At 53.9% G+C, this 14,699-nt stretch overlaps 1 protein-coding gene across 1 annotated transcript in view; it reads right to left on the bottom strand.

The window, feature by feature from the left end:
• Positions 1-14,699, bottom strand: part of LOC144273253 (Fc receptor-like protein 5) — a 209,907-nt gene that overhangs the window by 2,270 nt on the left and 192,938 nt on the right. Inside the window, 1 exon segment of the mRNA XM_077831757.1 lies at positions 371-397. Coding sequence (XP_077687883.1) covers positions 371-397 — 27 coding nt within the window.

Here is a 14,699-nt window from a genome sequence, read left to right as displayed (position 1 = left end):
TCACATCTCTGGTTACACTTCAGCCGGCCACCCCTGAAAAGGGCTTCCCATGGTGTCGATCCCCTTACACCAGGGAGAAGTGTTTTGGGGAGAGAGAGGGGCCTGGGAGCACCAGAATAATAGACAGAGAGAGACTGCGATGAAACCACACATGGCTGCAGTTGAATTTGTGTGTGTGGCTGTGAGAGATACGGACATTCAGAGAGCAGCAGCCACGGCATGTTTTGGGAATTTAACGTCAGGCTAGAAGGGACCCAAAAAGGCACCTAGTCCAGCCCCCTGTGCAGAGCCGGGCCTAGTAAACCTAGATCAGCCCTGACAGGGCTTTGTCCAGCCTGGTCTTAAAAACCTCCAGTGATGGAGATTCCACAAGCTCCCTTGGAAGCGGATTCCAGAGCTCAACTCCCCTTAGAGCTAGAAAGTTTGTCCTCATATCTAACCTCAATCTCTCTTGCTGCTGGTGAAGTTCATCACTCCTTGTCCTGCCTTCAGTGCACATGGAGAACAATTGATCCCCGTCCTCTCTGTAACATGTCTGAAGGCTGTTCTCAGGTCCCCCCTCCGTCTTCTTTTCTCAAGTGTAAAACATTCCCAGGGTTTGTCACCTCTCCTCGTAGGTCAGGTTTGTTAAACCTTTGATCATTTTTGTTGCTCTTCTCTGGACTCTTCCGATTTGTCCACATCTTTCCTAAAGTGCAGGGTCCAGATCTGGACACAGTTCTCCAGCTGGGGCCTCAGCAGTGCCAAGTAGAATGGGACAAAGACCTCCCAGGACTCGCCTACAGCACACCTGTTCATACACTTCAGAATCAAATTAGCCTTTTGTGCTGCTGCATCACATTGATGACTCATCTTCAGCAGGTTATCCACTATCACCTCCCGATCCTCCTCAGCAGTGCGACCTCCTAGCCAGTTAGTCTCCAGTTTGTAGTTGCACATTTGATTTTTCCTTCCTAAGTGAAGTACTTTGCACTTGTCTTCATTGACTTTCACCTTGTTGAATTCAGACCCATTCTCCAATTTGTCCAGGTCATTTTGAATTTTAAACCTGCCCTCCAAAGTGCTTGCAGCCCCTCCCAGCTTAGTGTCATGTCTACAAATGTTATGAGCATCCTCTCTACTCCGTTATTGAAGTCATCAATGAAAATATTGAATGGTAGCCGACCCAGGACCCACCCCCGCTAGATACGCCCTCCCAGTTTGACAGCAAACCATTGATAACCACTCTCGGAGTGTGCTCTTTCAACCAGTTGTGCAACCACCTCATAGGAATTTCATCTAGACCCCATTTCGCCGCTTTGCTTCTGAGAATGTCATGTGGCACTGTGCCAAAGCCTGCCTCAGACCAAGATATGTCACGTCTACGGTTTCCCCTCCATGCCTTAGGTCACGAGCCCTACCGAAGGAGGAAATGAAGTTGGTTTGGCATTATTTGTTCTTGCTGGCTCTTTCTCCTCACCCTAGTATCGTCCAGGTGCTGACAAATTGATTGTTTAATAATTTGCTCCAGTATCTTTCTAGGTATTGAAGCTAGGCCGGCTGGTCTGTAATTCCCTGGATCTCCTTGTTCCCCCCTTTGAACAACAGGGACTATTGAGCTATTGTGTGGCAGTGAAATGTGGGCGCCGAGGGAGGCTGAAAAGCAGAGGATTGCGGGTTTTGAGTCTCACCATCTTCCTCCGCTGGGTGGAAAACCGACAAATTCCGATGCCGTGTTTAGCAAGGAATTGATGGGCCGTGGCTGGCAATCACACAGTTGCCAAAAGCTTTGGCAGCCCAATAGAATCACCAGTGATGGAGGCAGGAACTCCCGCTTCACTGGCATCCGCACAGCAGTGCTCTGTCTGGGCAGGACGTGTCGCCCAAGTTCCCTTCACCAGTACCTACAACTGTACACCCAACCGGTCTCCACGTCCACCATCAGTTCCAACCAGGCAGCCCCCATGCGGCTTGGGGTCCCCTTCCCAGGTCCGCTCCCTGTTTTGGGTGGGGAATCTGTACCCTGACGGGAGCTGAACACGTGAGGGTGATGTGTAGACAGGGTTGGAGATTTAGGGAGAGGTGGAGGCCTGGAAAGGGGCTGGACAACGCTGGGTGGAGGAGATGACTCTTGCTCGGCTGGAGGGGTCTGGACTAGAGACGGGATGAGTGCTGCAGGGGAGTGGGGCAGCAGGGAATAGGTGGTAGCAAGACCCCAGCATAGGAACATACAGTATACTCTCCTCCCATCTGCCAGCCCAGGACTGAGCTCCTCATCTATGAAATATCCTGTGATAAACCACGGGTAAATTTACGCTCCCTCGTAACCCAGTGGGAACATCCCCCCCATCCGCTGGTAACCCATTGGAGGTTGCATCTCTGCCCCGACATCTGCTGGGGAGAATATTGTCCACCCCGGGGCTCAGTTTCCCAGCCTGTGACCACCTCGCAGAAAAGGAAACTGCTCTTCTCCTCCCCCTCAATCTTTAATAACCAGCCCGCAGAACCGCAGCCCCAGAGCAGGTGCTCACGGTACCATAGACAGAGATGGAGATGGGGTTACTCCTCCAGGATTGCCTCTGTCCCTTGGATTGCCGTAAGCAGTACAGATGGGTGTACGTTCCAGCGTCCTGCACCCTGAGCTGTGCCAGAGGGAAGCTGTGAACCTGCTGCCCACGGCTGTCCGTGGGGGGCTGTGCTTCCCTGTCCTTCCACAGCTGGAATTGCACCACCTGGTCCCCTCCGGGCATGGAGCAGGTGAGGTTCAGGGATTCCCCGGGGAGGTAGGCGGGCCTGTGGGGGTTCGCAGACAGCGCCGGGGCCCGGGGAGCCATGTCTGGAAACTCTGTGGAGGTGGGAGAGAAGGAAAGCCAAGGACATGGTGGTTACGGGATCTCTCTGTTTGGGTGGCTCATTCCCACCCGTCTGTGAGCGGCCTCCACAAAGCTCCGAGCGCTGCCGATCTGTCCGAATCCGGAGCGCCCAGCATGGCCCCCAGGGCACAACTGCGTTTCTCTTTCATAGGCCGATCCCACTGGCTCACCCCACGCGTGATCCACGCTGGTCCTCCCAGCCCCACCAGCACGGGAAGTCGCTATCACAGGCCAGGGGAGGCTAAGGCTCCCCAAACTGCCAGGTGTGGCCCTGCCCATGCTCTGCCCCGAGGCCCATTCATGGTTCTGTACTCTTCCCCCATGGCCCCAGACTAGGCCGGGACTGAGGGCAACTGGGGCAGGGCTCCTCTGACCATGTGGAGGGGGACTGGGACTCTGGCAGGGAAGGGGGGTGGAAGGGGTGGGCTGGGGACTAGCCTCCCCAAATGGGCAGTTCACGTGCTGCCCATGTGAACCAGCTCCCTTTCCCTCTCCTGAGCTGTGTGGCTCACAGGAGACAGCGTCTGTGCAGAACTGCAGCTGGGGGGTGAGAGAGAACGGTGAGAAGTGCTGCCGGATGTGAGCAGGGGGATGGGTTTCCTCCATGACTGGGGTGGGCTTTGCAGCCTGGTTTTCAATTGTTGCTTGAAGGTATCGGCTCTGCAGCGCCTGGCGGCTCTGTGGGCAGCCCGGGCATGTGCCCCCCAAAGGGTCCCTCAAAATGTTGCATCCCCTGCCCTGAATGGACCACTCGTCCGTTGAGAGGGGAGCCCAAGTTCCATGGCCCGTTGCTCTCAAGTATCCCCTGCACCATGGACAGCTACGGACATGGCTTGGCCCTGCCTGGATGGATCCATCTGCCCAGCTCTGCGGGCCCAGCATGTCCAGCCGGACAACCCAGCGTTCAGCACGCCGGGGCTGGGCAGATGGTCGTGCTGAGTGCACTGGCCTAGGGCTGCTGGGAGGTGCTGCACGGCCGAGGGTCAGAGACCCTCCAGTGGGGAAGGGGGGCCCTGTGGGGTTGCAGTCAGTGATGGGCCTGGCATCTGAAATCACGGAGGGCTTTCTATAACAGCCAGTGGTGGAGTCTGGCCCAGGTTAGACCCAGCAGGGCCCTCCCCAGTCCTGTAGCTCAGTCAGCCCATCTCACTGGCAAATCCCAACCCCACTCATTCCCCTCGCCCCACAGCTCCATGTCTGCAAACTTCTCTGGCCAGTGGAGCGTGCTGGGGGGGAAGCCGAGGAACTGCAGCTTAAAGGAGAGACAGATGCTGAGAAGGGGGCTTGTTGGGACCTCCCCCAATCTTTCCCCATGGAATTCCAAGGCCCTCTGTTGTGGCCGTCAGTGCTGGGAGCAGCCAGCGACCCTGGGGAGCCCCTGTTTCACTGGGAACTGACATCCCACAAACTCATCTCACCAAACAGGCCTCAGGCAGGGATGCTCTCTAGTCCCATCCACCAGAGGCTGGGTCCGAGCTGCATCTGTCAGATCGCAGGAAAATGCAACAGGCCTACCTCTGTGTAACACCTGCAACCCCTGCAGCGTGATCAGAGGGGAGGTTCCCCCACTCCAAGACCCTCCCCCAACCCCGGAGGCAGCATCTCAGGAAGGCAGGAGAGACGATTACCTGCGGGTGAGACCAGCCATGGGACAGTCGGGAGACAGGCTGTGCAGGAGAGGAGAACAGGTCAGAGCCCCCGGAGGGGCGACACGGGAATGGAAGAGGAAGGGACATCGTTAAGGGGGGGATGACGTTATGGTGGGCTAGCGTGAGGGCGGGAGGAACTCTGGAGGTGGGGTACAGCAGATCTTGGGAGGAAGGACAAATGACCCTCATGAGCCGGGGTAACCCTGGCCAGGAATCTCAAGTGACGGTGCTGCTGGATTCCAGAGAAGACATCTCGCCCGTGGGGAGGGGAGAGGGCTAGAAGGGGGGACCCCGAATGTTCCCCACCCACTGGCACTTTCAAATCCTGCCGTGGGACGAGAGAAGAGTGCGCCCACCACCCAACACTCCTCTCTGGCAAGGGCCTCTTAGCAAGGACAGGAGACGTCGTGCCCAGCTGGGGAAAGCTAAGGTGACCAGGCGTCCCGACAGGACCCGATAGTTGGGGCTTCGTCTTCTATAGAGAACTATACTGCACACCGTGAAAAAAAGTGTCACAATTTTTCACACTCGCTAGCTGGTCACCCTATGAACATGGTCCAGGAGAGAAGCTGGAAAGGGGCATGTGATGGGTGTAGAAACCCCACGCTGGGCCACAAGGGGTTCAGGGATTATTTTGGGCTCAGCCAGCCCCTCCCCTGTGCCCCACCACACATGCAGCAAATGCTCCGTCTGCTGGAGGCATTATAAGACAGGCAATAAGCTGATCTGGGGGGCAGAGATGCAGGTGAGCAGACTTGCAGACCCTGGCTCCAGGAGAGCAGAGAAGAGGGATGCTTAAGGCTCTGACACAGCTGCCCAAAGGGTCCCTCCCTGAGGTATGGGAGGACACCCCCCGACCCTCCAGAGACAATCAGAGAGGGAAGTATCCCTGTCCCTCCCACCTGTGAAGCTTGGACATTGGTAACCCCTTCTTACTTATTTGGTTTGGAATTCCCTACCATGGGAAAGCTTTGGACGAAACGTACCCATTTGGGGATGAGAGAAATTGGCCCAGGGAGGACAGCCTTAAGCAGCCTTGGTTGCCAGACCACTGGTAGGCCAAAGGCCCCTGGGTTGGAGCCTGGTGGAGTGGGGGTTGGGGGGGGTCCCCTTTCTGCATGCCCCTTGGCAGTCAGGGGTTGCGGCTGTGACCAATAGGCCATGCTCCCCAATCGAGTGAGGACCATCATGGGGTGAGAGCTCCTGGGAGGGGACAGGGGTGGAGAGGGATGGAGGGATGGGTTGGGGGGATCTCTGGATAGATAGAGGGATGGGGGCCAAAGGAGGCCACTTACCCAGCACAGGCAGAAGGAGGGTTAGCGCCATGTGGAGCTCTGGGGTGGGAGCTGGGTTCTTAGCTCAGTCACTGGCCCTGTCTCTGCTTCTCTCTGAAAAGTGACAAACACAGGAAATGCAGTGACAGCCCACAGCCATGCCCCCCCACGAGGCAGATAGCTCCCTTAGTTGCTGCGTGTTCAGCAGCACCTCTGTCTTCACGAGAAACAAGGTGGCAAGGGGAGCCGGTTGCAGCTGGGCTATGGGGTTGGCTCCTGGACATCCCTTGCAACTGGAGCCCCAAGCAGGGGGGCGAAGGAGTCCCTCTTTGTTCTAACCCACCAGACCCTGCTCCCCTCCCAGAGCCAGGGACAGAACCCAGGAGTCCTGGCTCCCAGCCCCCGCCAAGCCCCTAGACCCCACTCCCCTCCTGCACCTTGGAGAACCTCTGCGGAGCTGATGAGGCACTGATCCAACACGCAAACACAGGTGCAGATCTCAAGAGCACTTCTGGCTCCCCATGTGTTTGTGCTGGAGAAGGCAGGTCGGAGCAGTGTGTCTTGCACTTGGGGAGGGGAGATTTGGATGGCTCTTGGGGGAGGTCAACCCTCCCCACCCTCTCACCTCAACCCATCTGCATCTCTCTGCACCTTTGCCTCCCTTGGTGCCACCACCTCTCCCACATCCCTACCCCAAATGCTCCTGGATACCTCCCCTTTAAGGGCAGTTTTTCTGACTGTCAGGCTTTTATTTGTGTAGCTGTGTCATGCTGCCCTCAGTGGCCAGCAGAGGAACTGCAGCCCTGGGGAAGGAGGCATCATAGTCCAGACCATGGGAGAAGGAGACCAGGAAAGGTGTCAATGGGTCTGTTGGCAGAAGCCCTGCCTGGTTTAAGACTGAGCTAAGTCCCTGTCATAAATATAAAGGGAAGGGTAAACATCTTTAAAATCCCTCCTGGCCAGAGGAAAAACCCTTTCACCTGTAAAGGGTTAAGAAGCTAGGATAACCTCGCTGGCACCTGACCAAAATGATCAATGAGGAGACAAGATACTTTCAAAAGCTGGGGGGAGGGAGAAACAAAGCCTCTCTCTCTGTCTGTGTGATGCTTTTGCCGGGGACAGAACAGGAATGGAGTCTTAGAACTTAGTAAGTAATCTAGCTAGAGATGCGTTAGATTCTGATTCCTTCAAATGTCTGAGAAAAATAAGCTGTGCTGAATAGAATGGATATTCCTGTTTTTGTGTCTTTTTGTAACTTAAGGTTTTGCCTAGAGAGATCCTCTATGTTTTGAATCTAATTACCCTGTAAGGTATTTACCATCCTGATTTTACAATGGTGATTCTTTTTACTTTTTCTTCTATTACAATTCTTCTTTTAAGAAACTGAACGCTTTTTCATTGTTCTTAAGTCCCAAGGGTTTGGGTCTGTGTTCACCTATGCAAATTGGTGAGGATTTTTATCAAACCTTCCCCAGGAAAGGGGGGTGTAACGTTTGGGAGGATTTTGGGGGAAAGATGTTTCCAAATGGACTCTTTCCTAATAATACCGGTTAGACGTTTGGTGGTGGCAGTGAAAGTCCAAGGGAAAAAGGTAAAATAGTTTGTTCCTTGGGGAAGTTTTAACCTAAGCTGGTAAAAGTAAGCTTAGGAGGTTTTCATGCAGGTCCCCACATCTGTACCCTAGAGTTCAGAGTGGGTAAGGAACCTTGACAGTCCCAAAGGGGCTGTGTGTTTTCCCTGCAGTCATGTCTCTGATGGCAGGTTTTCTGGGCAGTTCAGAGGCTGGCATTGGAACCAGACAATGTCTCTCAACACACGCCCAGATCTGCTTGTTCAAAGAGCCCCCATCTCCAGGCCATTCTGCGTTGTACTTCCTAAGGTTGTAGGGTCTTTCTGGCTCCTCTTGTATATCTCACTCAATTGGTGCCCGGCCCCCGCCTCTTCTGAGACTGGCTCGCATAGTTCAGTCTCTTGAGGGCTGGGTCTAATTGGGTCTAATTCTGGTGGGTGGGCTTGTTATGGGGCAGCTAGGTGCTGATTAGTGGCCCATGATGGACCCTTTTGGGCCTTAAACCCTGTGTCTCTGTCTATGGCCAACTACAGCCCACATCTGAGGCCTGGTCTACAGAGCAGAGTTAGATTGGTGCAAGGCAGCTCATGTCGACCGAACCATGGAAATGTCTGCACTTAAGAGGTTCAACAGTCTTGCTCCCAGTCAAGTGGAGCTGGGATTTGAACTTGTATCTCCCAGATCATGGCTCTAACCCCGCTGGCTCTGATCTCCTCTGTTGGGGGCTGTTCCACTTCGTAGAACTAATAGTCATTGGTGGGTGGTTGGAGTTCAGAGGTTCAACTCTTTTTTCAGCTCGATTTGGAGAACTTGGCTCTCCCGTATCTGGGCGAGTGCTGGGCACTTTTGGGTGGATTTTGTCAGCTCTAGTTTTCACTCTGAAAAGAAATGAAACCAAGTATCAAAACGTCCAACCGTCTGGTGAACGGGAATTCCTGTTTGTCCACTAGCCCTCTGAAAACACCCCCTCTCTTCACTGAGGTTCTCGCTGGAGGTGTCAGGGTAGCACCTCTGTACACATGGCCCTGTTTGCTCCTCCCGGCTTCAGTTCATCTCACCGACGATGGCACTGGAGGGGTGGCGGAGCTGGGCATCGGGATGATTGTGTAGGTGACAGCGAAGTCCTAGAGTGGAAAAGAGACACAGTGAGTGGGCAGGAAAGAGAGAGGAGATGGGAGGGCCAGGCTGGGGGACAGGGTTCATGTTACCTCTGCCTCCAGCCCCTGTACAGGGGGCTTGCAGCTTTTATCACAGCTCCTGGACTCCAGTTCCAGAAAGCTGGAGGTTGAAAGCTCCAAATCTAAATGACAAAGAGTGTGAAGAATTGACATGCTGAGAAATATGGAACCCACCCCGCAGCCATGGGTGGCGGGTGAACCCCCCCACCCTTTGGAGAGAGTAGCCCGCTGGCTCCACCCCTTCTGCCTGAGGCCACACCCCTACCGACCAGAGTCCTGAGACCCCCCCACTGCAGCTGGAGGAGCCCCGGTTCTTCTGCCCCAGCCACACTGGCCGCCCCCTCACCTAGCATCGGACCAAGCCACCAACCCCCCAAGTGCCAGGCTGGCCCCACCCAGCGGTGGCCTGAGCCGCCAGCCCCCTACCCAGGACTGGGATGGGCCGTGCTGTCCCCACTGGCTTCAGGGAGGAGGGGATGGGAGGGTGGGACCTCCTGGCAGATCATGGGCAGGGCCCTAGCTTGGGTCAGGGCAGGTTTAGCCTGCTCTGGCCTTCGATACCCGCCGCCTATGTCCCCAGCTTGAATTTCTGATCCACCCAGCTGTAGCAGAGAAGATGCCATCCAGGTGTTTCACAGCAGCTGATCCATAAGACATAGGATGGACGGGATCTCCTGCATCATCCCTGCCAACACAGGCAACCCCATCCCACTCATGAATATATCACACTCCACCTTAAAGCTACTTTGATTGTTTGCCCTCCTTTTCTGGCTGGGAGGCGTTTCAAGAACCTCTCCCCTCTGATGGTTAGTCACCTTCTTCTCATTCCTGGCCAGTTTACCCCTGTTTGTTCTCAGGCCAATACTGTCCTTGACTTTCAGCAGCTCTTTCCCCCTCCGGGGGGTTCATCTCCCTAACAGAGAAGCCAGTGTGGGTGGGTGTTTTAGTTTTGCATAAAACCTGACCAAGCATAAACCCTGCAGAGTCAGGAGGCTGCTAGTGTCAGGAATCAGAGCATGCAGCTAGCCAGTCTTCCTGGCAACCTAATTCGCGCTGCTGGCCTGTAATAGGCCGCCCAACTGGCTACATTGCTTGGCTGAGGGGTCGAGTCAAGTCAGCTGGCCGGTACTGAAGCCCAGCGGTGCTGTGATATAGTTCTTGCTTCTTCCCAGCCATGCCACTGCTCTGCGTTGCTCCAGGTAAACTGGCTCTGACGCTGGGCTCTGATTCCTGGCTACCAACTCCTGTGCTAACCACTACGCTTGACTGCCCGCAAGCCAATCTCTGACACCTAAATGTTAACCTTATAATTAGCCCTAACATTTACCCTGAGTCCTTTCACCCTAGCCCTATCTTCCCATCTTAATCTTAATCCGCTGTCTCTGCTACCTAACCTCTGACTCTAATTTTAATGGAGGTGACGCATGGGAGGGGGCACATGGGGGTCACAATCGAGAGGTCCTCCAAGCTGCCTAGAGTGGCTGTGTGGGACACAGCCAATGAGAGAGGCTGCAGGGAGCAGCCAATCAAGGCCCAGCAGGCTCATATGAAAGGAGCTGCAGGGCCCAAGTGATTTTGGTCTGTGTGCAGGGAGCAGGGCAGTGGGAGGTGCTCCTGGATAGCTGCAGGAGCAGAAAGGCTGGACAGAGCTGCGGCTGGCAGGCCTGGTGGAGGAGCTGCGAGGGATGAAGCAGGTCAATACAGGGCGTGACTCGGCGGGGAGCTGTGGTCAGTGAGCAGAGTCCAAGAGGGTGGTTCAGCAGGAAGGCTGGGGACATGGAGGACTCAAGGAGAGGTGAGGGGTCCCCAGGGAAGGAGCCCTTGGGGTGCTGCTGAGTTCCAGAGTAGGAGCCTTGCAACCTAGCCGGACCAAGCGAGGGAACCGTGATGGACCCTGCTGGGCAGCACGAGGGCTGAGCCTGGGAAGGGCTGCAGGACATGCTGCTGAGGGGCTGGAATCTATTTCTATTGCTCAGGAGAAAACTCTTCAAAGAGTGAACAGTAGAGATGGCAGCATGGACTAGTGGGAGAGACGACTCGTATCTCCGCACTTGCGGGCAGGGGTGCGATCTAAACTGGAGGACATGTGACCACCCCATGGGTCTCCTCAGCGATCCCCACCCCCATGTACCCTGCACCCAGCCTGGGGCGGTTGGGGCAGGGGGTCCTGGGAGGGGGTGGTTAGGGGACAAGGAGCAGGGGGGTTGGATGGGTTGGAAGTTCTGAGGGGGGCAGTCAGGGGGCAGGAAGTGGGAGGGGGTGGATGGGGTGGGGGCCAGGCTGTTTGGGGTGGCACAGCCTTTCCTACCCGGCCCTCCATACACTTTTGCAACCCCAATGTGGCCCTTGGGCCAAAAACTTTTCCCACCCCTGTTACTGGTTGTAATTTCATGTATATAGTTATGAGGCTGACAATGTGTCCTTATGGCTTAAAACACGCCCAGGCAAAACTCTCCAGAAGCAGAGGGGCAGTTCACACCTCATCAGGGCATGTATGGCCTCATCAGCCCAGCCTCAAAGGAAGAAAAGACACTGGCCTAGGCAACAACAAAGGATCTGTTGGACTCTCGAGTGAGTCACCCCCCTTCCTTTGGTCAGTTTTGGACTACAATGAGGTAATGCTCACCTGACCCTGAAGTGGGGGGTAAAGAGGGAAAAAAGGACATGATAAAAGGGAGAGACGTTTGACATGCTCTTCCTCTCTCTTCCTCCTCCATCTACAGACATCATCACCAAGTGACTGAAGCGCTAATCAAAGGGGAGAGCCTGGATGAAGGGCAACCAGCCAGCCTGTGGTGAGAAGCCTCTAAGTTTGTAAGGGCACTGAAAATGTTAAGATCAGCTTAGAATGTGTTTTGCTTTTATTTCATTTGACCAAATCTGACTTTTTGCACTTTGACTTATAATCACTTAAAATCTGTCTTTTGTAGTTCATAAATCTGTTTGTTTATTCTACTTGAAGCAGTTTGTTTGGTTTGAAGCATGTCAGAGACTCCCCTTGGGATAACAAGCCTGGTACATATCAATTTCTTTGTTAAATTGATGAACTCATAGAAGCTTGCAGGGCCCAGTGGGCAGAACTGGACACTGCAAGACGGAGGTTCCCAGAGTTGTGTCTGGGACCAGAGATATTGGCTAGTGTCATTCGATTGCAAGTAGCTGGGAGCAGCTTACATGCCAGAGGCTGTGCATGAACAGCCCAAGAGTGGGGGTTCTCACAGCAGAGCAGGGTCAGGCTGGCTCCCAGAGTCAAGGATTGGAGAGACCTAGCAGATCACTAGTCTAGATAACACCAGGCGATCGTCACAGCCCCATCTCCCAAACAGCTCTGCCAGGCTTCAAGAGCTGCCACATTCCACCCTAGAAATGGCTGCGTTTTGGTGCTGGAGGCGAGATTCCCCTTCTGCAGCCTTTGCCCCGAGGCTGCTAAACTGCTGTCAAACCATCCCCCAGAAATGGCTGCATTTCAGCCCCGGGTGAAGAACCCTTTGGAGGGGTAGCACTAACTGTGTTAGAGTGGTCAGTCTTCACCCCAGAGCTGGCTGCATTTCAGTGGTTTGATTAATGTAACCCAGTATGGGACGCTCTTCTGGTGCTGGGGATGTTGCATAGATCTCTTGCTCGCAAGCTGTCCTCCACTCGTGTGTGTGTGTCCCTCCCTTCTGCCCCCTACTGGAGGGGATGAGAGGTGTGTGTGTGTGTATGTCAAGGCCACTCCCCTATCTAACCCCTTAATGAAAACCAATTTGATTTCATTTTGTTTAAAGGATTTTTGAAAACACAGACCCAGAACTCCATGGCAAAGAAACAAGAGTAATAATATCCAGGGGGTCCCATTGTCAGAGAAAGTTTCCCACAACAAAAGGGTGCAATGTGCATTTGAACAGATGTAGGGGCCCCTCTGGACTATTTCACATAGTTTTGAGAATGCTTATCTTTGACAGATTAAAACCCAAACTCCCTCCTCTAACCCGTATGCTGAAAATAACCCAAGCATTAGGAATTCCTACTCTCCCTGCTCTAACCTACTCCCTTGGCTCCCAGCCCCACGCCTTGCTTTGACCCACTAGACCCCACTCTCATCCCAGTGCCGGGGATAGAACCCAGGAGTCCTGGCTCCCAGCCCCTGACTCCCTTACATTCAAAGTACACCAGGAAGAAGTTTGTGGTCGTTAGTAGGTTTTGCAGGGAAGGGAAAGTTTTTGCAGGGGATGGAACATTGTAAGAGGTGTTCTCAGCGGGGGATGGGACTGGGGTGGTTGCAGAGGCCGTGATCAGTATGGGATTTTGCTGTACACCACAGCCTCTGAGACTTCCTTTCCTCCTCTCTGCTCGGCCACGGCACTAGGGGGACTCAGCATGGAATAGACGGTATTGATCGCCTAGGAAAGAAAAGACAGGGCCTCATGTCAGCTAGGGGATGCTGTGCTGCAGTGAGCAGGGCGGGAGGCTCAATAGGGGGTGCTCTCTGCTCAGTGCAGATCACAATGCCCCAGTGTGAGTCTAGGGGGCGCTGTGCTGCAGGCTGTGGGATGGGGGGAGGTCGTAGGGGGACCTCTCCCCATGCAGTCTATGCTGACCCCATGCAGTGACAGAGGGAGCTGTGTTGCAAGGAGCAGGGTGGAGGCACAATATGTGGAACTATCCCCATGCAGTCATAGCTGACATCAGTGCCCCAGGACGGCGCTGGGGGTCACTGTGCTGCAGGGAGCAGGATGTGGGGCTCAGAGGGTCGGTGGTCTCTCCTGATCTTACCAAGGAGTTGTACCCTACCCTGGCATCTGCATCCTCTTCTCTCTTGCCCCTTCCCTGGGGGTTTCGACCCACTACGGGCTTCCCTCCAGGGATGTTGGGCCGCGCTGGCTGGTTGTGGGTCACCGGCTGGACCTGCCCATCACGGCTTCGTTGCTGCAGAGCTAACCACACTACAGATCATCCCTCCTGCCCTGTGGCCTGGTCTCCCAGAGGAGCCCAGAGGGTGAATATCTCCTCTGTGCTGTGGTTCCCATCTTTAACCGCTAGGTGATAACCTCACATTAGAGTTACCCACAAGGAAGCCAGAGTGTGGCAGTCAGAAATTCCCCTCTTAAAGGGGAAGTGCCCCAGAGACCCCACCCCAGGGTTCCAGACCCCATGTCTCCCACCTGTGGGGGCACTTGGGAGCGTTACTCACCTGTGCCAGCCCTGGGGTGTCTGTTGACATACAGGGGCCTGAAAGAGGGAGAACCAAACATCAGTGGTGGAGCAGGGTCTGCTAGGGTGACCAGACAGCAAGTGTGAAAAATCGGGACAGGGGTGGGAGGTAATAGGAGCCTATATAAGAAAAAGACCTCAAAATTGGGACTGTCCCTATAAAATCAGGACATCTGGTCATCCTAGGGTCTGCTGAGCAGGGCTGTGGTTCTCATCCCAGGACAGGAAGATTTAGGGTCACTGGGGGAACGGCACTGGGGATAGAATAGGTGGGTGCAGTGGTTGGGTGAAGGTTACTATAGCTTTTGCTTTTTGCATTCATTCATTCATTCATCTTTCTTTCTCATTCATCTCTTTGCAAACTTGGTCATTCATTCTCCTTCCTTTATTCTGTGTCTCTCTCAATCATCTCCTCTTTTTCTTTCATTCTCATAATCACTTTTCTGTTCTCTTGGGTTCCCTCTTTCACACACCCTTTCCTCCTGTCTCCCAGTCATCTCTTGTACTTCCTTCCTCATACACTCCTTTAGTCTCGTTCTTTCATTCTGTCTCTCATTCATCCTCTCTCTCATTCATCTCCTCTCATACTCATTCATTCATTCCATGTTCTCTGTTTCATTTGTAGGCTTGGGAGCATTAGATCTTCCTTGGTCAACATCGGAAAAGGTCGACTTTGCCGTACACACAGACTGACTTGAAAAATATTTCCACTGATGGTGATCAAAGTTTACAAACAGACAAAGTAAGGAAAATGCTGCGTGAGAACTGATTAGTTTGCTTTAAGGATATTTATTTTGCCTATTTTGACATGGGATGATGGCAATTTGTTTTAGTGGTTAGCAGGCTGTGAATTTTTTGACTCTCAGTGTCTCCTGTTCTTAAATAATTAGAGGCTAAGCCCTGCTCCAAATTTCCTGCGACTGTGACAATTTGAAGAGGGAAAAATTGGGGGGGGGGGACACTTAAAAATAACCATTGCTATT

The sequence above is a fragment of the Eretmochelys imbricata genome, chromosome 13 (genome assembly GCF_965152235.1).
Source record: "Eretmochelys imbricata isolate rEreImb1 chromosome 13, rEreImb1.hap1, whole genome shotgun sequence".
Lineage (NCBI taxonomy): Eukaryota > Metazoa > Chordata > Testudines > Cheloniidae > Eretmochelys > Eretmochelys imbricata.
This window is presented reverse-complemented; position numbering and strand designations above follow the sequence as displayed.